At 36.0% G+C, this 25,592-nt stretch overlaps 1 protein-coding gene across 2 annotated transcripts; it reads left to right on the top strand.

The window, feature by feature from the left end:
- The first annotated feature begins 306 nt into the window (after nucleotides 1-306).
- Nucleotides 307-3,129, top strand: LOC116259487 (nuclear transcription factor Y subunit B-3-like). Of its 2 annotated transcripts, XR_004173947.2 has the most exons (3): nucleotides 307-1,410; nucleotides 1,714-1,900; nucleotides 2,859-3,129. XR_004173947.2 is itself a non-coding variant. In XM_031637340.2 (2 exons), exon 1 carries the CDS (start codon nucleotides 733-735, stop codon nucleotides 1,381-1,383), a length of 651 nt encoding a protein of 216 aa, XP_031493200.1. In that variant the 5' UTR covers nucleotides 307-732; the 3' UTR covers nucleotides 1,384-1,410; nucleotides 1,714-2,042. The 2 variants fall into 2 exon arrangements, 1 of the variants encoding a protein (XP_031493200.1); XM_031637340.2 differs by lacking the exon at nucleotides 2,859-3,129 and having other exon boundaries at nucleotides 1,714-2,042.
- Nucleotides 3,130-25,592: the final 22,463 nt, after the last annotated feature.

The raw sequence follows: 25,592 nt of genomic DNA, 5'->3' as shown, positions 1-25,592 counted from the left end.
CATCACAATATTTTCCATGTCAAAAGCCATCAAAGATGTAAATGAACTATATTTTGAATTGGATGTCCACACATTAAAACAGAAAAAAAAATATCTATATCCCAAAAACAGATAAAAAAAGAAAACAAAAAAAAAAGAAACAGGAGTTTCCCCTTATGTTGAGTACTTCCGTACCTTCAATCCGTATCTGAATTCCTTGAGACCGTCTTTTGACTTTGAAGCCAAAATAGAGGGACTTTAGAGGAACGATTGTTTCGAAGAACGACCAGAGGGAAGGCCACGTCTCTATAAAATCTAACGGCAGGGACGGTTCCAGCGGATGCGCATCCAACGGCGAGAAGCCACTCCAACAAGGGCGAACTTATCGCAAAAACCAACGGCCGGCAGATCTCCACGTGTTGCCTCTTGATGACGATATTACGCGCTGATCCAACGCTGCGCATCTACCGTCCCCTCCCCGTTCTCTCTCTCTCTCTCTCTCTGCGTCTGTCGCTCACGTAGAGGCAACGGAATTTGATGATCAAAGCGAACAGCATCAAGGAGTAAGAGAAAAGCTGAGCGGATTCTCTCTTCTTCTTCCTCTTATCGGTTGATTTTTCCGGTTGTTTTGGCGACCTCTGCGGCTGTAATCGGTGGTGGTCGGAGTGCTTTTGTGTTATATCCTTTTATTTGTTGTAATTTTGGTGGTGGAACGATTGACGGGAGTGGTCAATCGGCCGGGAAGCGGCGGCGATGGCGGATTCAGACAATGAATCCGGAGGAGGCCAGGGAGGCGGGGGAGGGGGAGGGAGCAGTGAGCTGTCGCCGAAGGAACAGGACAGGTTCCTACCCATCGCGAACGTGAGTAGGATCATGAAGAAGGCGTTGCCGGCGAACGCCAAGATCTCCAAGGACGCGAAGGAGACGGTGCAGGAGTGCGTCTCGGAGTTCATCAGCTTCATCACGGGGGAGGCGTCGGACAAGTGCCAGCGAGAGAAGCGCAAGACCATCAACGGAGACGACCTCCTCTGGGCCATGACCACGCTCGGCTTCGAGGACTACGTCGACCCCCTCAAGATCTACCTCCAGAAGTTCCGAGAGATGGAAGGGGAGAAGACCGCCGCCTGCAGGGGAGAAGGAGCGGGCAAGGACGGCGGCATCCAGAACGGTGGTAGTGGCGGCCAGAATGGCGTGCCCCTTGGTGGTGCCGCTGTGCAGAATGGGTTCGGAGGTGGTGGGGTTTATGGGGGCATGCCGATGATGATGGTGGGCCAGAATCCGGGAGGGGTTATGTACGAGCAGACGGGAAGGATGGTAGGGAGCTATCAGATTCCGGTGGCCGGAAAAGGTGGGTCCTCGGTCGGAGGAGCGCCGGCCGGGCAACAGACCAGGTCCAGAGGTTAATTACTGAGGGGAAGTTGTAGGGCTATGGTATCCTTTCGTTCTTTTCCCTTGTTTCTCTTTGTCTCTTCTTCCAATTTGATCAGGATTTGTACTGTAATGGAAGATGAAGATGAATATACGTTCATAGATGTGCAGTACCATAGTAACTTCATCTTTTTGCTCTTTTGGCCTCTCTCTCTCTCTCTCTCGCTCTTTCTCTCTCTCCCCCCCTCGTTGGACTGATTGTCCTTTGTTACTGAGAGAAACTGACCTCCTTTCTTCTGTCGGTGCCTCTCTCTGTCACCTTACTCTGCAAATTATGGAGGTTCTGAGGAATTTCTGGTGCTGCAGAAGGTGATGCTTTCGATGGTATGGAAGAAATCTTCAGAACTTCTGCGATCTGAAGACTGGAGTGCCGTAGATTTGGTGTTTTCGAGGATCAGTTTGGTACATCTCAAAAAGAGAATTTGATCGTCGAGGCGTTTGATCAGTGCTTGTTTGCCTCTGCTCTCTATGCGCTCAGCAAGTCCAATTCCATGTACAATATGTCCCCTCTTCTTTGGGAAAATTAATCCGTACTAACTTTTTACTTGGATGAAAGCAAGATTGAGTGACCAGTTGTCCGTACAATTGGAAAGTTCTATGCCATAGTTATTAACTTTATTTATTTGAATTTGTGATCCTACAAGAAAAACAATTGTACCGTATTTGTTAAATTTGTATTGGTTGGGTTTGCTTGCTTTTCGAACTTCTTGGCAGTGAACGGGATGAGGGTCCAACATGCTAAAATGTTCCCGTTTTTTCAACTTTGAAGGAAAATATCTAGAATAGTTAATGTGGTGAAAGGAATACATTGGCAGTTTGAAAGAGAGACTTTCACAACCAAACAATTTAATAAAGTGAAACATGTGATGGCATAAATGATAACATCACAAACATTAGGTGTCATTCTAGAACCCTACTAAATGTTGGGCAGAAAATATCAAGGGGCTTAGCATAGCTAGTTGGGTCAGCAAGTGAGGGCTCTCATTCGATTTTCATAAGTGTCAACTATCTTCACAAACCAAGGCATAAGCCCTAGAAAAAGGGGAACTAGTCTCTAGGGTTTGGTGCTGCTAGGCAAGTGACTAAGTCTCTTCAGTTTTTTCATATAAAATCTTTAAAAATATATATATTAAAATCAATTGTTGGTTTCTTAGATATTTGAGCTAGACCTCTTGGGTTTTGCTATTGCCGATTTTGGAAATGTATACCTACCTAATGTATGAGGCCTCATTTTTGGGCTGTGAGGTGGGGAAGCCCAATTGTTGTCGCTAGCTGTAAATGGCACTTTCTATGCGTATTGACCTTTTATAACAGAAATTTTGTTGTTATTATTTTTCTTGGTGGTGTTGTTGGCTTTTCAACTTGTTGAGGAATATGCTCTTTTTAACACATAGTAGTCTTGTTCTCTCTCTTCTAGATCTTAATTTTTGTTTGATTTGACTTTATTCCAGGCACCAAAACCATCCTGCCATTGCCCTTTAAGTTTAGGATTGCTTCAGTGCTGGGGGTGGAGCCCCTTGGGTGAGTGGGAGTAGATCTCACTATCCGATTGAAGGCGGGAACCTCTCCCCTTCTTCCCATCCCTTCAAGGTTCAAGGCTGTTTTAGGTGTCCGTGATGAGGCCGCAACTATGCTTTGACCTGCATATCGATATCCTTTTCAAAACATAGGGAGTTGAAGTCATGGGGATACCAATCTCTTTCCAAAAAGTTCAGCATGCAATTGTATCCTATCAATGTTGTAATAATTATCATATTATCATATTACTTCCTCGAGCTTGTGTTTGTAGAATTGTGTTTGTAGAAGACTTTCATCAATATTCTCAAATTATGTGAATCAATTGTCAATAAGTTCTTCTTCAAATTGCAGTGCATTTGAATTGTTTTCAATTATAAAGTTATGAAGAATACAAGAAGCATGTGCAATTTTGACTTATGTGTCAACTGAATATTGCACATGGTTTTTAAGAATGGGGAATCTTTCCTTCAACAAAGCAAATACTTGTTCTACTGTAGTACATAGAGATGAATGTCTATAGTTGAATAATTCATATTTGTTTTGGATTGGTCGTGCACCATAGATATTGTATTCAGATAAATGATAGTGATATCAACGATAAGGAGTCAAAAAACTGAAAATATTATCATATCTACTGTCAACAAGATAATATTTTCCTACAAAAAACAAAAAGTATCTTTAGTTGTTATAAATGACAAATTATAAATCATATAACTTATTGGTAGTGTCGTTGGTTTTCAACTTGTTGAGGAATATAACGTCTTTTTACTACATATAGTTTTCTCTCTTTTAAATATCAATTTTTGTTTGATTTGGCTTTATTCAATCTTACCACCACCCCAATGAGAGGCACCAAAACCCTCCTGCCATTGGCCCCTGAGGTTTAGGATTGCTTCAGTGCTTGATGTGAAGCGCCTTCGATGAGTGGGAGTAAATCTCGCTATTCGATTGAAGGTAGAAACCTCCTCTCTTCTCTCCATCCTTTAAAGGTTCAACTTTAAATGCCTCATGATGATGCCACAGCTATGCTTTAACTTGCATATCAGTTTTCCTATTAGAACATAGAGAGTTAACATCATGAGGATACCAAACTCCTTCTAAAAAGTTCAGCATGCAATTGGATCCTATCAATGTTGTAATAATTATCATATTGCATCAATATGTATCAGCCCATCACCTAGACCATATTGGACGGATATTATGAGGTTTTTGGAAAAGCTATCTTTTGTTTTTCAATTATTTCAAATTATTTCCATTTTTTTTTAATAAATTTGTTCCCATACTGAATGATGTCTCTTGGCCCATACACCATATGAGTCAACAAAAGTGTCCAGATCCGATATATTGACAACATGCATGGATCCATATGGTTTATTTTGATAAGAATAAACCCTTTGGGGCACCACATGCTTCAACTTGATGATAGGATTTTATAGCACTTCAAGAACTGCCGGTAAAAGAAAGTGCAAGCTTTTGGGGCGAGCTCCGTAGACAGCGAACTACGAGTGTGAATCCTTTTTACTCCAGTCATTGCTTTTCTTTCTGTTCAATTTTGAGATTTTTCTTTTTTGGCATTCAGAAATTAGGAAGAAAAAACGACCCAATAATTTATTCTTGTTGAATCAATGATGCTTCCCCTGCATGGATAGGTTAGACCAAAACAAGATCATCCTGTTAAGGAATTCTTCATTTTCTGCCATTTCATATCAAACATGAACCTTTCTTTTAAAGATCGCAGTCGTTCGCTGCCACCCTTCTTCCACAGTTGTTCATTCTTCATACAAAAATAACATTGTAGAGCAGTTGCAAAAACATTTAAGAACATGTTGTGTATCGCTACAATATATTCAATTTTTTGGCGATGGTCGTGGAGAGGTCCTCCAAAAGCCATTGGAAATTTACAGGGGTAGAGCTAGGAATTTTTTGCTAGAGAAGTCAAAATATAGCTAAGAAATTTTGACTAGAGCTGAAATATAATTTTTTAAATTTCCTATTCAGGCTAAATGAAATTTTTAACAAAATTACATGTAGATTTTTTTTTGAAAAAATCAGGGTAGGCCATGACCTCAGACAGTGCGCCCCTTGGCTCCGTTCGTTGCAACTCATGTCGATGGGTCTATAGGTGTCACGAAAATTACTATTGGCAAATGAATTCCTAAAAGCCAAAAGCATTGAGAATTCTCTTTGACGTTTCCGAAGTTCTTGGCCGATGGAAATTGTAATTCCTAACGCTCACTGTTGTTGGAAATTTTCTTGAAATGGACCAGGCTGTTTGAGCACATGGTAGGTATTAAAGGAAAACGTAGTTAAAGGTCAGATATACTATACCAGTGATTGAGGTCACCGCTACAGCCCCCTTTCTTGTTCTTATTTCCTTCCTTACTTTTTCCCTCCTATGAACCTGAATGGTTCCCTGTATCACATTGGCTACAATTTATTTACATTGACGTAATCTCCTCATAAAGATGCCAACATGATTTGAATAAAACAACCGTGCACAAAGACATTTAAAAAAAAAAAAAACTACCCTTAAAATGGATAGGCTCAGGGTCCTTTTTGCCGAACTTCTGAGCCGAGGTCTGTAGCCATGAACTGGATAGTTGCTTGGTACATCTCTTTTTCTTTTTATTCTCCGTGTGAGACAACCATCTTAATATCCTAAGCCTATGAATGATCAGGATAATGAGGAAGCACAGTGGAATGTCTTGTGAGATGATGAAGTGTCGTAATGGTATGTTTCTCTCTAACATAATTTGAGTTGAAGAATTAGATTGCTGAATCTATTAATATAGTGATTAAGGCACCAGGAACTGTAACTGTTTCTTGGTGTCATGAACATGTTTTTTGAAGAGAGAATGAAAATAAACTCACAACAGGTGACCACATAACAATGAAAGTGAAAAAATGCGAGCAAAGATGAAAGAATGGAATTGGGTGTGTGCAATTTTGAGAAGAGAGGGACATACCTAACCATTAACTTCAGGGATTGGAGATCCTGTGTATTCTTGGGAAAACCTTCAATTTGAGAAGCCTTGATTTGGCATTAATTGGGAATTTGATGAAGTTGAAGTAAACCCAAGCATGCATATTCTGGAAGGTTGATGACAGATAGTGGAACAAAGGGGCCATTTGATAACAGTAACATGTTGTTACTATCTCATGAATTTGTCCCAAAAAATTGGGCAGCTTCATGGAACAACATGTTCGAGTGTTTTAAGAACTCCATTTTTTGAGACAGATTCATTAAACAATAACAATGAGTTTGTATTACCAAGCAGTCCCTTAAAGGAACAAATTCCATCTTTTGGTGGGACAAAAATTTGGCATCAAAGGATAGGTGGATCACCATCATGAAAAAAGTTATTACTTTACCAATGTTCAATTATCTGCTGACACTGTATCCTTTGCTGACCACCACCATGATGGATAGTACAATTGGTGTCCATGGCTCCAAAGAATGAGGTTGAGAGCGGCAGGCCACCCACCCTCCCAAAAAAAAAAAAAAAAGCTCCTCCCATCTACTAAATTTCAAAAAAGAAAAGATCATATGTAAATTTTACAAATTTTTCATTTAGTTTATGCAAAAATTTTGAAAAATTATATTTTGACCCCTTTTATTGAAACTAAAGTTTGGCTCCCCTAACAAAAAACTCCAAGCACTGGCCCAGATCGGCATACAGTTTGTTGCAATGTATGTTAATTGTAAAGACTGAACTTGTGAAAGTGTTGAAATTGTGAAAATGTAACAAATACTTGATAATGTGAAACTCACCACCCCGGCCCCTTCCCCCTCTCTTAAACACTAAAAATCTTCATTTTGCAGTAATGGGGCCTAAGTGCCTTTTGAAGGAAAAGTTAGCCTTAGACCCTCCAAAAGCAGCAATCAAAGTTAAACCTGTTAAATGTTTTTTCTAACCTTACCATGCTTTTGAGGTTTGAAGTAATGACCGTCCATCTTTTGACTGTCATCTAAATCAGGAATTAGAGAGAGAGATTAAATACTAGGGCCCTAAACACAAAGAATGTGTTCAGGTTCTTGAAATGAACAAAATACTCTGGCCTCAAAGACAAAGAATGTATTCAGGTGATTGAAATGACGAAAACACCCTTAACCCAAAAATACTACAACAAAATCTTGTTTTATATGATCATGGAAATAGTCATTATGTTTCATCTAGTGCTTTATATTATTTTAAAATCAATTTTATCTTCCTCCCTAGATCTATATTCTATTGATTTTGGAAAGAGATTATTAAATTGAGATTCATTCACACTATATCTAATAGGAGTTGGCTTCGTAAACAAAGATAATGTTTAACACATTTCTTAAAAATTTAAATCCTTTTGAAAGATAACTAATACTTCTTGCATTTGATAAGACAAGTGATGCATGTGTCAATGGAGTGAAAGAATTTTTTGAGTTTGTTATAGTTAATGCAGTCATTACTAATGGAAAGGTCAAGTGTTTGTGCCTAACATGCAACAATACCTTGTATTAGTTTTGGTTGATGTTTTAGATCACTTGATATGCATTGGAAATTGTCCAAATTACACTTGCTAGTATCATCATGGGGATGCTACACTTTCATCCCAATTTTGTCAATGAAAGGCCATCGCATGAAGCAAATCAAGATCGTATAAGTAGCATATTGCACGATATATGTAGAATGTCTACTGCAGATTTTGATATGAAAATGAAGAAAATGAACCTATAAAAGAATATAATAAGATATTTGAGTCTTTCCAGTTGAAAGATGTTGAGCAAGAGTTTATCCATGGTGTACAAGATTTAGTAAATTATCTTTTCTCATGTGATTATTTCAGATAAAGAGTTTTAATAGATAGAATAACAAGCCATTTAACATGTTGTTGTCGTTGCTTAAGAAGGATTACATGAAGGCGAAACACTATCAAAGTCATACTATCAGACAAAAAAGATTGTTGCACAACTAGGCCTTAATTATAACAAAATTAATGTTTTCCCTAACGACAGCATGATTTACTAGAAATATTCTATTGAAAAAAAGGTATGTGAATATTGTGGCAAGTCAAGATGGAAATTAAATGGCAACCAAACAAATCAAAGAAAAAAATATTCCAGCAAAGTGGCATTTTCCTCTAATACCAAGACTTCAGAAGTTAGATATGTCATCAAAATTGCATCTCATATGATGTGGCATGATGAATGATGAGCTAAAGATGACAACATAAGACATCCTACAAATTCTATAGCATTGAGATCTTTCGTTAAATGATACCCATCTTTTGTTTCTGAATATTGCTATGCTAGGCTTGGATTGGCAAGTGATGCGTTCAATCCTTTCATAAAATTAAACTCTATTTACTGCACATGCATAATTGTCATCATCCCATACAATCTACCACCATGTATGTGCATGAAACAACCATATATTATACTTTCGTTGCTTATTTGTGGTGATCCTAAAAAATATATGGATGCTTATTTGTAACTATTTGTATAAGAAATAAAAGAATTGTGGAAAGGTAGATTAGAAATATACAATGCTTCATGAAATGAATCATTTCAATTGCATGCAGCATTATTATGGAATATCAAATGATTTCCCAAAATATGCACATTCCATCTACATGGAATATTAAACATGAATTGGCTTGTCACTCATGGTATAAAGATACATGCTCCTTTCATCCAAGAATAGTCACAAGTTTTGTTTTATAGGAAGCCAACATTTTTTTCCTATGAAACCATAGGCTTCGTGGAGGTAAAACTTCATTTGATGGCAGTTTTGAGGAAAGTGTGTCCACACTATGCTTTCTGGGTTAAAAGTTCTTTTTAAGGTGACTGCCTCTAATTTACCATTTAATTTGATGGAAAAAAAAAGTATTTTCCTTGTACTACTAATTGGCAGCATAATATGTTGAAACATAATCTTGATATAATGCATATTCAAAAAAATATCTGCAACAATTTGATTGGAATATTGATAAACATTGAAGGTCAGACAAAAAAACTTGTTAAATGTTTGTTCATACTATGATTGAACAACACATATTGAGAACATCATAGCAATCACATTTAAAGAATACAAACTTCAAATGTTCACAGTACTTCACTTCAATGATTTTTGTCAAACTACCATAATATGCAATATTCGCTTTTGTTGTATTTCTATCTTTTCACTGGCAAATCTTGTCACCAAAGCATTAACTACCACACCACTCCTCTTTGTCTATTGTGTAGAATCAAAATCCATTGATGATAAAACCTTTAAATCTTTTTGCTAGTTGTTGAGGACCTTGTGAAAGCCATCTAAACTTCTTTTGTTACTTCATGACCTCATTGATGTAATGATTAATTAAAATTTTAAATAAATAAGTTATCAAATATTATAAATCATTTAAAAAAATGTGAAAATGTATTATATGCTTCCCGAACCAATCTTGAAATTCCTTTTTGTGTATGTGTTCAATCTCTAAAGAAAACTTTTGATGTTAAATATTTAATATTTGAAGGGGTAACCTATATTTTTGATGTATAAAAATGATCAAAATATATTTAAGAAAATCAACAATGTAAAAATAGGCTTAAAAACACACTAAATATATTGTGAGACACATGGACTATTGAACAACACATTGCATGCCCTTTGATGGGGAAACGATTAGGACCTTTCTCCTCTTTTTTTGTAATTTTTGAATATGTTTAAACTTTTTTTTGGTTAGGTTCTCTCTCTCTTTCTATCTCTCCCTCTCTTTTATATATATATACATATATATACAGCGAGAGAGAGATGAACGGCAGCTAAGCTGTTCCAATATATAGTGCAATATGTAATTTGTACCTTTAGCAATGGAATCTACAAAATGTTCCTAAGATTTTCATTAGGAATAGTTAAAAACCATTCCTAAATGTACTTTGTTACAGTACTTTTAGAAACAATTTCTAAACACTTTTAGGAACTGCTTTTGGCTTTTCCTAAAAATGATATGTGTAAGTAAACACCTAATTATAAAGTCAAAATTGGAATGCTTAAAAAAGGCACCTTTTCACAAAAACTAAAATGCTCCTCACACATTGGGCTGGTTTGAGAGAGATCATGAACATATATTATATATAGTGTGCTCGTCCCCGAACACCCACCACCCTCTGCAGGGAGTACACATTAGAAATGTTTATGTGCCACAACAGAAAGAGGTAAAGAAATAGAAGGTAAAGAGCTAGGAAGGGTGTGGCATGATCATACATGAACTCCACTAGAAGTTTCCTAACTGAGAAGCTAGCTAGTGGAGTAGCTTGATTAAGGTAGGAGAAAAGGCATCCAACTTGTAGCTATAACCTTGGGAGAGTCAGTATTTTAGTTTATCCTTAAGCCACCAAACAGAGGGAAGCATAATATATTAAACTGCAGCAAATTAAACTTTTCCGAAATGGGTATTCTTCAATCATAGTTAAGAATAAGTCTTCTGTCTTTAATAGACTTTGGGCCCGATAATGTTCTTAGCTAGGAAGAAGTGCAATACTGTAGAACTTTGTGCCATAAACTGTCAGCTTTTTATGTTGGTGTTGATGCTAAACTATGAACAACTGCATGTAACTTTGTCCCAAGTTGGTTGATGACTAGATTAGATTAATAATAAAGGTAAACTCGAAAGGTGCGCCTAAAGCTAATGATCCAAAGCAACACCAAGGTCTTGATAATGGTCAAAGATTTAATCGTAAATCAATCACATTTCTTTAATTAATTGTTCTGGTTAGCTCTGGCTTTTTTAGGCCAAGTCGGGGACATTGAATTAAATGTTTAAAGTACCCTCAAAATTTGGTTTCTTTTGATAGTGTTGTCTGCTGAAATCCTCACGATCCTTACTTTCTTCTTTTTTCCTCGAATTTTACAGCTTACAATAATTCCGTAGTTTTTGCTTCAAAATTGGCTCATTCCTTTTTTTTTAATTTTAAATTTATCGAAGGAAAATGGGAAATTGAAGATTGATTTTCTTCTCCAAATCTTAGAGGAATCCAGGGAAAATGGGAAATTAAAGATTGATTTTCTTTTCCAAGACTTGGAGGATTTTTTGTCCAAACGAACTTCATGGAGGACAACTCGTGGGCCCTTTTGATCTATACAAACAATGCACTTTGGGTTGTGTTTCTTTACTTTTCCCGAAAACTTAATTTATACATTGCCTTTCCCGAAAAAGGTCATTTAAAAAAAAAAAAAACTTGAATGAGGAAGCAATAACAACAATTTGATCCCACTTGTAAAGCAGGACGCTTATCCCAAGCATGTGACAACTTAGCACTTGTGAAACTTTTGTTTTGTGTGCATGTGTAAATAGAAAAGTCATTTCACCAACCTCATCATTTTTTAATTGAAAATAAAAATGATATTCTTAGACATAATAAACGTCTTAAGAATTTATGAGATGCCAACTTATAAATTACAAATGAATGACCTATTAGGCAATTTCTACTAAATGAATGGTTTGGGTTTTATAAATTTTGGTTACATTTCAAAAAGTAGTGTCGGCTAAAGGCGCCGCAAATCACTGTCGCATCACAAACTGTCACTATTACTCCTGGAATACTATTTTTAGTGATACACAACATTTTTAACTTTTAGCACAATATTAAAATATATATATACATATATATATAGTTTTTCCTTACACAAATCTCAGCCGAGCAAAACGCTCGGCTGGTTCTGGCCGTCCATGTGGATATCTCAGTTTTTTTAATTAAAAAATGGACTCTCTACTGTGTCGAGTGTCTGGCGGATGGGGAGGGCGATGCCTCTCCCGCCTCTTTGAGGGGGAGGCGACGGCCTCCCCTTTTTCTTTTCAGATTATTGAGACCGGGGAGGTCATCACCTCCCTTGCCTCGAACTTTTTTTTTTACTGGAAAAAAAAAAAACAAAAAAGAGGGGAGCCGATGGCTTTCCTCCCCTGATGCTTGGGCGTCGGGCAGGCATTTTCTTTTTTAAATTAAAGAATGGGCCTGAGCGATATGCTTGGCTGTGGCTGGTATTTGGTGTGATGAAAGTCTCGCTCTCCCTACACATATATATATATATATATTGCTATAATTTTTGCACTTGCAGGATTCTCTTGTGGACACTCTCTCCAACTTTTTGGGAAGCTTTATATGTATAAAACCAGGTCTTTTGACCATATATAAATTTTTTAAAATGACAGTTTAGGAAGACATTATTGATGTCCAATTGATGAAAAGGATCTTATGGTCAAGCTCACTAATCTCATGGTTATAATTTTTCTTTCTTTTTTTTTTTTAAAGAGCAAATGGTCCATTGCACCACCCTAAAAGACGTCACTGCCCCCCTTTTGTGCCTACTATCTTCGTGGTTCACAGAGTGCATCGAGTCATGGGAGCAACCACAAGATTTGATCAGAAGTCCTTGAGGTGGACTGTGCACTACAACCACTTGGGGTTCCCTGAGCTTATGGTTGTTTTGATAAATGGCTTAGAAGTGTCCAAAAGTAGTTGAATCTTTCCCATTGACCATAGCTTCAGCCACATGGTAAGTTATATCATGATAAATTACCATATGCGCATCCGTCTGCACTTACAAAGGGTGAAAGGACTAACAATATCCGTCCTCGTCCAAATTCACGAGACTAAAGAGACATTGAGTTTAATAAAAGCTACTCTGAAGGAAAAGGGTTTTCACGTGAGTTACATACTTAAACTTGATGGGATTCGCAGTGAACCATGACCTTAATAATCATAAATATCCCATTTAGGTTTCCTTCACGGGTAATTCATTTGATAGATTTGGTTCTTATTCCTTGAAAGGTTTGTAGAATTAAATTCTATATACGAAAGGCCGTTTGTAAGTGGATCTACATAATTTTAGCATGGCTTCACATATCCAACTATTTGTTTGAGTAAATTATCTATAGCCTTGTGTTTTAGACTTATATATCTAGATTTTCAATTATATATTACCCTTGTAAGTGGCAGAATAACTATCATAATGAATTATAAATGGTTGTACTTGCATTTCTCTTGGTGGTATCTAGGATAAGACACTCTTAAACCATTCAGCTTCCATAGGTGCTAAAGCTAGTACTGTTAACTGAGGTTCTATGGTAGATAGAGTTATCATTTGCTTCTTGGAAACCCAAGAAATTAATGTTGTAGATGCAGGAGCTAGCACGTATAGAACGATCCACTAGTTGATATAGGATGATTCATATCACAATTTCAAATTACATCCCTATATCCTCTCTTATAGTTAACCTTAGAATGACTAGTTCATTTTACGTATTTAAAGACCCAAAAAATAGCACTCCGATGTGGCCTTGGATTTCTAGCTAGTATAACTATTTGTGTTTAAATAGTGGTATGTAGATTTGATCTTGTATCTTCTGACAAGGATGCATCCATGGAGATTGGGGTTAGGGCTTCAGGTTCCCCGGCCTCTGCTGGGATTTGGACGTGTCCTTCCCTTCAATAAGGTCGTTTGATCCGACCTCTTCCTCTTCCATCACCCAGCTTGCTTGACTTCACATAGAGTTTGTTTTTAGTAACTTGACTTCCCTTCTAGAAAGTGCAGATCAAAACATGAACAACTTAAAACCCTAGGGTAGAGATCCCTCCATTCAGTCTTAATCATATAAACAGTGGCACCGCCGGAATCCTCTTTGAGAGTCCTTAAGCTCTCCTCCAAACATGTATTCTCGTTCCATCTTTTCCCGAATCTCCTGACTGAATTAGTCTCAGTGTTGCAGTAAGATTACCTTTGTAACCTTCCCTTTTTCCCTTAACTACTGACAGCAAGCATTTTTGCTGACGAAAAGAAAAACGGAACAGAAAGAGATATTGATTGGAGGAGCAAGATCCCCAGGAAGCAAGCGTCGAGTAGTACAAATAGCTCCCCCAAGAAAAGAAGTTCTACCCATTTTGGGGAATCGGAAGGCCTCAAAGAAACCTTCATTTACCTGTCGCATCCCCAAAAAAAGTGGTGAAATACCAACTAAATGAATTGAATAATTTTTATAATTGAACAAAAAAGAAAAAAAATCTTTTTTTATTTGATTGATGGGACACTATTGAGACAAAAAAGGCTTGTCTATTTGTTGTATCATCCTGTGATGCTATATTCATTAGGAATAAGAGCAAGGAGTAGAATGAGCAAAGTCCCAAGCTTGACATGCGAAGCTCACAAAGCACTAGCAAAGTTCACCACAACAAAGCCCTGCGCTTTGAGAGGCTTTGCACTAATGCTGCATGGGTGTTTAGATAAGGATAACCCCTTGACTGCACTTATGAGGATTTCCTAGTTCTGCTTGAGGTAATAGAGACCCTTCTGAACATCTTCCTCAAGGGTTCTATCTCTCTTCATGAATGAGAGATCTCACTAGGTTTGAGAGGACAGCCTTGGTCGAAGAAAAAATTCCCCTGCCTCCTTCCAAATCGTTGAACTGATTGTACAGGATTTCCCCCCTCAAAAAGAAGGGTCTCAATCCCTTCCTCATCCCCCGGCCGGGGAACAGACATTGGAACATCCACTTGCAATGTTCACCGTAGTGCTTTGCTCAGTACTTACACACATAGCATATATGGGTCTTTTGAAAATGTTGGCATATTCTCTTAAAAAATCCTCTTACATATTTTTTGAGAGTTCAATACAAAGAACAAATGGAGTATGTAAAAGGTTGTTGTCAAAATAATTGAACCTTTCAAATACCCTTTCAATATTAATGAGATTGGTTAATGATGTCCACCATTCCATCTAACAATTTCAATGCCAAGAATCATGTGTAGAAGTTCCACATCTTTTACACTAAATTTCTTTTAAAAAATTTGTTTGATGTCTCACTAAAACCAATATCATTATTGAATACTAGCACATAATCTACATACAATTGAATATAGCAATGTTTTTACATCTATTTGAGCACAAATACACTTGCTAATTTTGAGTATGCACACTAAAAAATATCTAGTATAACTAAGTCAAGCTTTTCATGCCACTACTAAATGTTTGCTTCGGTCCATTCAATGATTTAAGCAATATATGCACTTTAATTTTGTGACCCAAAATTTTAGAGTGTTCATGTTATTACATGTAATTTTTTCGTAAAGTTTTTATTTGGGAAGATGGTTTTGCATTCATGTGATGAATTTCAAGTTCAAAAATTGATGCCAATACAATTGGAACTCTCATAAAAAAAATCTAGAGATGAGCGCAAAAGTTTTAATGTATTCAGAACTGTGCCTATTTTCTAAACCCTTAGCTACCAACCTAGTGTTGCCTATTCATCAAACATATTTAAATGTTCTTTAAAATGTGTTTGCTCCCAAGAGTTTGAAACCAAACTAAAGGTTAACTGGGGGTCTAGGCATTGCTTTCAAGAATGGTATCAGGCTCACATTGAGTTCTTTCTTCCCAACTTATACCTTAGAGAAAGAATAGAGATCTCTATCTATCAAATGAAAACAAAAACCTAGACCAGACTCTCTATGTGTTTGTTTTTTCAAGCTTCTTGATTTTCAAGTTCAAAGATTTATTTTCTAGAAACTCGTTCATATGCTGAATTTCTAGGAGAGTTGTTGTTGGAGATGTTCAAGGGTTAGTTTTTCTCAAGTTCAGCACTGATAGATTTAATTATACCCTAGTTTCGAGATTCATAAATTTACAAGTTTTACTATTTTATGAGTGTTCAATAACACACAAGTCCTATTTTTAATTTTGAGTTTTTTTGTTTACACTCATTTAATTCAACAATAGTGATACAAGATAAAAAAAATTTGAGTACCTTTCAATTTGATTTTATATCCTTCCACAATTCACACGAAGTAACATTAGTTTTACATAACAAAACATGATTTAAAATTTATCATGAAATTAGCAATGTTTTATCCTACATATTAAGTTCATGACCTAAAACTTATGACTAGCGTTTCAGTATATTAACTAAAATTCTTCTTTTTCATTTAGTCATGTCACTACATGGGGGAATATAAAATGTTGCATTTTTTCCATGTGTATCTTGCTCTTTAAAAATATCAATACACTCATTATAGATATTGTCCACCTTTCTCAGTTCTAATAGAGGCAATCTTACAATTTGAAATTTTTCAACTTTGATGCTAAAACTTTAAATTTTTCAACAGATTCATCCTTTAGTTTTCACAAGGTAAATATATGCATATTTTGAATATCAATAAATGTTAATAAACAGAGGTAATTCCTTGGAGTTTAAGCAGTTTTTAAATCAGAAATGTGGCATTTTATTAGTCCAATCAATTGTGTATTTCTTACTAAAAATTCATGGGGCTTAATTTCAATTTTATTTTGAATGCACAAGATACCCTTGGCATCAAGAACTTTCTGTTTAATAAGTCTGCACTTGCCCATTTTACTTATAAAGCCAAATTAATATAGTCCAATCTAACAGGCCACAAGATAAAAGGATGAGTTGACAAAACACATTAACATTATTATTCATAACATTAAGCTTAAAAAAATCATTCTTGCAATATGAGGTTGAAGGTTCTAATAATATTTCAAAGCCACGTGGCGTGAAATGGTAGGCTAGCACAAGATTTTTTGGCAAGTTTATACATTTTTAATGGTAAAAGCTTTTCTGATGCAGACAAAAAAGCTTTTTCCATTAAAAAATTACAATTTTTTTTGTCTTCGTCTTCTTATATATCTTTTGAGTCTCTTATTCAATACTAGGATTTTCAGAAGTTACTACAACCTAAATTTCTCATTCATGCGCTTTGACAAAGTTCAATATTCTTTTAAGGAATTGGAAAGCTTGCTGAGAATGGAAGGAACTTCAAAATATTCATGCCTTTTGCCTTGAGCTGATGAACCAATGGTTGAATCCCATGGTCTTGAGGCCAAAAAAATCTCTAAGAACTTGAAATTTGGATATTTTCTGAAAACTTACAACTTTCAATTTTGTTTGTTTTGTACTTTAATTTGGTAACCTCCCATAACATCCTTACCAAGTTTACTTTTGAAGACAAAATCAAAGAAAGGAGGTCATTGTTTTGCTTTTGCTTAAAATCGATTAATTTTATTAACCTATGATAATTTAGAATTTCTTAGCCTCTGTGTTTTACAGTAGTTGCATGGAGCTTCTATTGTTATAATATAGTTGAAGTAAAAACATGTTCAAATGAGAGTTTGGAGACACTCAATAGAAGTGTTGTTTTTAAATTGATAATTGGCTCTACATAAGATAAGCTTGTTCCAACAAAATTAGAGTAACTACTTTTAATGATACAATTATATTATGTCTACTGGCACATATGATAACCTTCCTTTGGACAAGCTGATCAAAGATGGAGGGACACACTCAGCATGAGCAGATCCCATATAAAAAGAAAGAACATCATGCCAGCAATGAAGATTGTGTCAACTACGACAATAACACTGCACTTATAAACTAATACGGAAAAAAACTTGAGATAAAAAAAAAATCAAGGATCACTCATGCAATAATTATTGTAATAAATTTGGATGTAACAACTCTTGTGTAAGAAGCAACGATATTGTTGATTAATGTAAACAAAACTATAAATGTTATGGCAACACTCACTATCCAACATAATGTTGTTAGTGAGTTTTTCATGGACGTATGTGTTTTAATACCATGATAAGAATGGTAGAGAAAAAAGAAGGAATAATGAATGTATGTGGTTTGGTCATGGGGTTTGATATTGGAGTTCCTACATAATTTGGGGTTGAGTCATTTTGTGCAGTAATTTGGTTGATTAATCGGTTGCCAATACCTACATTGAAAGGAAAAATACTAATTATGACTGCATGAAAATTTTTGGAAGCCAATGTTTTTCATACTTATGTGACCATCTTCACAAAAAACTGAACCCAAGATGATACATTGTATTTTTATGAAATAAGTGTTTTTCACATAGGTTACATATGTTTGTATCCCCCCCCCCCCCAAAATTAGGTCACAATTTTATATCAAGAAATGTAGTGTTTGATTAACTGGCTTTTTCTTTCCAAAAATTCAGAATTCTTTTCGCATCATCTACAATAATTATGAGAGCATCATACTTTGTGAGTCTTCTGATGATGGCTGGCATGTTATTTTCAAAAAAGACACTGAATATCTTTATTAACACAGACCAGGATCTTTGAAGCTTCAAAACATGTTTGTTGTCATATTGATGAAACTCCATTATGCCAAAACCATGCAACACCTGCTTTGACTTAAAACAATGTGTTCATTGTCATATTGATGAAATTTTATTATGCCAAAACTATACTGCACTTGTTTTGTCTTAAAGTAATTATTCAATAAGAGAATGACCACATAGTTAAAATTTTGAGCACAACATCACAACCTACGTCCAGCTTAACTTCTTCAAATTCACTTCAAATGACAACTTAAACAAAGGATGGTATAGTGAAACCAAATCGAAATCATTTTTTTGTTATTGTTGAGCCACTTTACTTGAAACAGTTAAGAAGCATTGCAACGCCCAAGATGGGTCAAGGCAATGGAAAGAAGTCATGGTTACTTTGAAGGAATGGCAAACTTGGACTCTTATGCCTTGAACTAAAAATATAAGTATGGTATCTACTCAATGGATTTTTTACAACAAAACCAGAAATCATCGGCACTTTGGTAGAATTGAAAGATTATTTGATGATCTGAAGTTTAAATCAAATTCCTAGCATTGATTCTTTGAAACATTTTCACTAGTTGTTAAGCCAACCACAATCTGTCTTATCTTAACCATTACTCGCTATTGAAGGTGGAATATAGACAACTTAACATGAAAAAAGCTTCCTTTACATGGCAATTCTAACAAAACTATGTTTATGGATGATAGCATCAAGGATCTGAAGGCCTTTGAAGACTTTATTATGTCTATCAACTGCATAAAGCTCTTATGGGTTGTATCAAGCCCTATGTGCATGATATAGCAGGTTTGCTTATTTTTTTTACTTTCCAAAGGATTTTACTCAAATATATTGATTTCATCACTCTTTATTTATTATGAAAAAAGAGGAACTCTCTTATTATTATATGTCGATCAACAAATATTAACTGGTCAATGAATGTTTTGTTCATTATTTTATTCAAGAATTAAGTAAAATTCTTAATGAAATATCCCAAGAGTTTGCATTATTTCTTGGTGTTGAGGTGATCAAAACTGCACATGGGCTTTTCCTATATCAAAAGTGACACTTCTTAAAGCTTGCTAAAACAAGTAAACATGCATTCTTGTAACCTTATTGTAATGTCATTCACTTAAAATTTTGAACTCTCCAAGATATTTCTTTGTTTCCAAATCCAACAATAATTAACAATTTGATGGAAGGCGTCCAAAATCAAATATGTACTTGCTTCAACATTTCTTTTAGTGTCAACTTGGCAACCATTACATGCAAATAAATACTTGCATCGACTATCTCTACATGCGAGAAAAAGTTGCACTGAAATTACTATTAACATTGTGTCTCATACAAAATATTGATATTGTTACCAAGGCTTTGTCTCAATCCACCCATGATCAACTTAGAGACAATTAGGGCATCTCCATCCTGTCCTCCAGTTTAAAGGGGCATGATAGAGGCATGCTACATACTTAGTGTGAGTGTTATTCCTAGGATGAAAAGATCCCACATGAAAAGAAAAAACATCATGCCAACAATAAAGATTGTGCAAACAGTGAAGATAACATTGCAGTTGCAAACCAACGTGAAAAGAAATCAAGTCATGAGAAAATTTCATACTAGAATACTATATACACAAAAGGTAGAGGGCTAATTCCATGGAAAGTATAATGTAGAGGTGTTGCATATCTGCAGCTATGCCTCACTATGGGGTTAACCTATATGAGCTCTCTAAATAAGCATCAATAGTGTACTCAATTTATTCAATGCATAACAAATTACTCACGTGAAATATAGGAAGTTGAAAAATGTCCAAGTCATGGGCGCTCAAACACAATTAATCTTTTGCAAAAGTTGGGGAATCAACGATTGGCAATAACCAAACTTGCTTCAAAAACAACAACATGATGAAGCATATTTTTCCTTTCTTTTGTAGAGATGGCAACACTAATGCAAACCTCAAATTCGCTTGTAACAAAACGATATATAATCTTCATAGCAAGTAAGGGCAAAGTTATCTTCTCTCTTTATTCCTCTATTTCGACCCTAACCAACAAAACAGTTTTCCTTATTACATAGGTTGCCTGTGAAAATAGCTTGTGTTGAACCTGGGTCATTTGGATATGCTATCTTATACCTCCATAAGGCATGAAGGGGTTCGAAAAAAAATAAATAAAGGTTGTCACCAACCAAATCTTCATGCATACTATTTCATGTTTGCATATAGAAAGTTCTTGCATATAGAAAGTTCTTTCTCCTCAACTTTCATAGTTCTCTTACAATGTTATTTTCTCATCATGGATAAACATATTTTGTGATATGTAATGCCAAATATATAAAAATTATATCTCGAACACCAACTAACCATTTCTCTTTAAACTTTCGGGTGTGTCACCATTCTAGTTCGTGATTAAAGGATAGATGATGTTGTCTAGCTTTACCAAAAGCAGAGGCCAGCATCCAAGAATTTATGGCATATGGCCAATGAAATAATAAATGAATTGAAATCTCCTCCTTCTAACATAGGCTTCAGCTAGAAACCATAATTCTTATGTCTCTCTTGCATGAAGCCATGTTTGATGGCCTAGAATATTTTTCGAGAAAAAAGAATTTTGGGGTTTGCTGGACACAAAAAAAATTTTGTGGATAAAATATTTACCAAGAAAATGAAATTTTTCATCAATACTGAAATAAAGGTGATGAGTAATCACCAATTTTCCTAATTTGATGCATTTGAGGTTTACTTTGGAGGACAGATAATATTTGTGAGATCATCCTCCAGATTTTCTTGCAAATCGTCGAACCCAAGTGCTCGTGATTAAATGCATCTTAGCACCAAGAGTCAACATTCAACAAAAGTGATGCATTTGTGAGGTGCATAGCCTTTGAAACATCGTGAAATCAGGCAGGAGCAGCAGAGATGGAAAAGGAAGAGGAGGAGAGAAAGACGAAGAAAGTGGTGATAGAGATCCCTTCTTACCTCAAGGTTCTTGAGGGCTCTGAACCTTGTCTCCCTCCTCCCAACCTCTTCCGGCCTTCCTCTTCCATCTCTGAGGCTTTCTCCTTCGTCAAGATCTCTGAGTTCTATACTCCACCACCGCTGTCATCGCCGCCACCTGCAACAACAACAACTCTCCAGCTACGTTCATCTAGGACTACACCAGAAAAGGCTTCACGGTAAGCAATTTTGGTGCTCTTCTAAGCAAGAGAAATGAAGGAGAGAAACGGTTTCCACGTGGCCCGCCTTGTTGTTTTGAGCAAGAGAAACAAAGGAGAACAATGAGAAAGCCCTAACGGACCAAAAAAAAATTGACAGAAAAATGTCAGGGGCCCCGAGGTCTGACTTTTTTCCAGGGTGAAGTTACCCTCGTTGGGCATTCTCGACAGGAAAAAATTTCATGTGTTTAACGTCATGGAAAGCCATACCAAAACGGTAAATTCCAACCGATACACAATAAAATCCATGTGCATCAAACGAGACCTTAATGAAAAATTTAAAACAGCCAACATCACACACCAAAGAGGATGTCTATGAAACATTTCACAATCATGTGTAGCTCCTTTAGTCCTTAATTGGGTGTCTGGCCTTTATATGATTCCATATCTTATCTTGACTGACCATCGACAGTCCTCATCCTTCTAAACTAATTGATCTCTTCCCTAGAACTAAATAAGACTTTAAAGCAATATTATGTAATCCATTATGGCACCTTTGCAAACCCTCCAAATCCAACAAATGTTTTTGACACAAATAAAGTAACAATGTTTCTCATATGAGTGAAATTATCCACATCCAAAAAAGAAAACTCTTGAGGCCAACATTCTATCAAGAACCCAGCTCTACTCCCATCCTCTAATTTCCACCTCATGATGCCAGAAATTGCCAATCAACTCCAAATGATTCCTTTTCATATGCAAGAATATGAACTTTAAACCAGCAAATCTATAAACTACAATAATGATGGTACTTACGTGAAAGGGACTTGCTGCAAACACAGTTTTCCCAGCTCGTCCTAATTACTAGCACAACAGGAAGGATTTATTTAGATCCTTCATATCCTTCAAGTCAATAGCCACTACTAGGACTGGTCTACATCATTTGGATCATGCAATAAGATGCAGTTTTTTAATCTCTCCAGTGGAAAAAATCCATGTTGCTCTCCAAGCAATTGATAACCTTCAACTATAGACACATGCTCAATGCCAATGATTTGAGTAATGGTATGTTTGGACAAATACAAACATCATGCATAAGATAAAAGTCTTTCTACCATGTTGTGAATTTCTTCATCACTTTTTCTAAGAGGAGAAGCCTCATTGGATTTCCTAGGGAATAAAAGGAGGCCTAGGTGCAGCATAGGGAACTCTGTTGTCCCCATAGCAAGACAGCTTTCATCAACTTCAACCTATGCAGCTCAATGTGGAAAGGGAAGATAATGCTATGTTGGTAGGAAATGAATATTAGTTCCATTGTTTTAGTTTTCCATACTTCAAGGGCCTTTACCTCTGCCTCGAATGCTTCCTCCCCAAGCTATATCATCTAATTTACACATGTACATGAGTCAAATGTGAAAATTTATACATATAATTTTGACATAACAATAGCTCTACAATAGGCAAAACATTTCCTTCTCTTGTATTATCACTGCTCGTCGAACTTGCACTATGAGCACTATGCTCTGATATTAAAAGTTGTCACAACCTAAACATTGAACAAAACTTCTTTTTATCAACATAACAGAAATAGATATTTAAGGCTTTCCACCAAAACATAGACCTGAGTCATGAAAAGTTCAAAAGAGTTGTAGGAACTTTTGCTAAAATAGAACACTTGCCTAAACCACACATTATGGCCCTTACAAGAATATTTACACCCAATAGGCTCCAACAAAATCTCAAGACTCAAAAACTTTCCAATTGCAAATTCTAGTTCAGTGTAACATCAAGGAATGTGGATGTCAAGCCAAAACAAATGAAAGCTATCTGAAACAAATAATGGAAAGAGGGTCAGACTTCTTTGAATAATGTCAGATTTAGCAAAGCAGATGTACATAAATACAGTAATCCAAAACTATGCCAAAATAGTCAAAATACATAGCAACCATACAAACACTGCATGGTTCAAAAACATATGGGAGTTATAACTTTTCCATTGGAAATAGATACAAACACCACATGGTTTGTAGAGACCAATAGTCTATCAACTATTTGACATTATTATCATGACAAGCAACAGCAGAACATCTTGTGGGCACAATACACAAGCAGAACAAAATATATCTCTATCAGTTAATCCATTATGTTAAAGGTTGCAATGAAGCCTCTTAAAATATCTCAAATCGCCACTATAGAAGAAAGGTCAAACTAACCAAAATCAGCTGAAATGGAAGATTGACCCCTCTAATTGCCAAGGTTGAGGGACCAAGAGACCTCTTGCTCTCTAAATGGAAGAGACACACAACAGAACCCCAGGCACTTATGCTGCCCAATACCCTATGGATAGTCATTGCAAACGGAGGGGCGAGCAACCAAAGTGAGTTTATGCTACACCACACCCTCTCGACCAAGACCAACCACCTAACTTCGTTGACAGTCACATATGCCACTGTAGAAAGGAAGGCTGGTGTTTTTTTCGCATCTATTTCAAAATAAACCATTTAGTAGTGGCAATCTCAAACACAAAACTTGGGCACAATTCTCAAAAAGACTACAGATTAACGAACCATTAGTTTCCCAAAAAGACTAATAATAAAAATTTATCACATTCATATAAGAAAATACAAGAAGGAATCTAGATCTCCAAAGCACCATATTTTTAAATCTCAAAAAATATATAGCACATCATGTACACACTCATTGTATGATGTGGATTTCTTTAGCACAACATAAAAAATCTCATTGCACAAGCTATACACGTATTACACCATTTCCACATGTTACCACACAGCTTGCATTCATTTCACAATTTTCACATGCACTACAACACAAATTTACATGTTTCTCACAATCATCACAAGTAACACAACACATTTACATGTTTTGCAACATGTCACATGTTTTGTCATAGCGTGCATGTATCTTACAATTTTCACATGTTTCTATAGGATTTGTATGCATCAGACAAATTTCACTTGTAGTTGTACCACCCAATTTTAACATGTATCACATAATTTTTGTTTGTAAGCTGCAACAAATTTGCATGTTTTATATAATATATTGTTTTCAGTAACCTTCTTCATATGCATCCCTGACACATCTTGTTACGCCAAACTTGATACCTTTTACCAAAATGAAATGATTCTCATGCATATGTCTATACATATTGTAAAGCATATTATGTACTCGTTATTTTAATTCTCTTAAGAACATATGTGAAATACTTGATCCTTCTACATACTTATAATTTGAAAGCACATGACCTGCATGTTCCCCCCATGCAGGAATGTTTCCTAAGCATATATGGATATAAATATTTGACGATCCAAAATACACATGAACTACATGCTCTACCATGTAAAGATATTTCTTATACCTTGACTGATGCATGTTTGTTCCCAAATACTTTGATCCAACACCATCCATTATGCTTTCTTCAATCTCCCAGGCTGATCTAAACCACCTTCTTTCCTCAAAGAACATATATTTTTATCATTTTCTATTATGACATATATGTGTATGCATGAGATTGGATAACTAGTTAGGTTAGGTAAATACATGCTTAAACGCAACTTCGAGTAGAAACCATTTTATCTTCTCCCAACTCAGCATATTATACTTCACTTTCTCAACCTTCATTCTTGAAAAATGATACAGCCTAAGAGATGTTTGCTGTCTCTTCCTATCTCTCTTGTGAGCTTTCTCATAAAGTTGTTGCAGCAAAAAGGTTCCTCCCCTTAAAAGATTGTGTCCCTTGGTTCTCCACCATCTTATTTTCCTTTTCCCACAAATATTTTCAATTCATCTATTATTATGAGAAACACATCATCCTACCAGGAAAAGGAGTAAAGAATGCTACATTAATGACTCTCATGATAATTATTAAATAATTAATTTTATTCTCATATTTATCATTAACGCTTTGTTTGGTTGGACGGAAAGGAACGGATGGAAAGGGAGGGACGGGGAAGGGAAGGGAAGGGAAGAGAAAAGGAAGGGAAGGGAAAGGAATGGAATAGAAAGGAATGGAAAGAGTTGATTAAAAAGTTTGTTTGGATAGAAAGAGAAGGGAAAAGAAATGAATGGAAAAAAAAAAGACTACATAGCACATGGATTTAGAAAGAAGAGAAAGAAAAGGATGGGTAGTGTGGGAATAAAAAACTCTTCCACTTAACTTTCTTTTATTTCCTTCCCAATCCGTCCGATTTGGGAGGGAATGGATTTACACTAAACAATCCCTTCCTTTCTTTTCCTCCCCTTGTAACCAAACACCTTTTGCTCATTTCCCTCCCTTTCCCTCCCCTTGTAACCAAACACCTTTTTCTCATTTCCCTCCCTTTCCCTCTCCTTGTAACCAAACACCTCCCCTTGTAACCAAACACCTTTTGCTCATTTCCCTCCCTT

Source organism: Nymphaea colorata, chromosome 8 (genome assembly GCF_008831285.2).
Source record: "Nymphaea colorata isolate Beijing-Zhang1983 chromosome 8, ASM883128v2, whole genome shotgun sequence".
NCBI lineage: Eukaryota > Viridiplantae > Streptophyta > Magnoliopsida > Nymphaeales > Nymphaeaceae > Nymphaea > Nymphaea colorata.
This window is presented reverse-complemented; position numbering and strand designations above follow the sequence as displayed.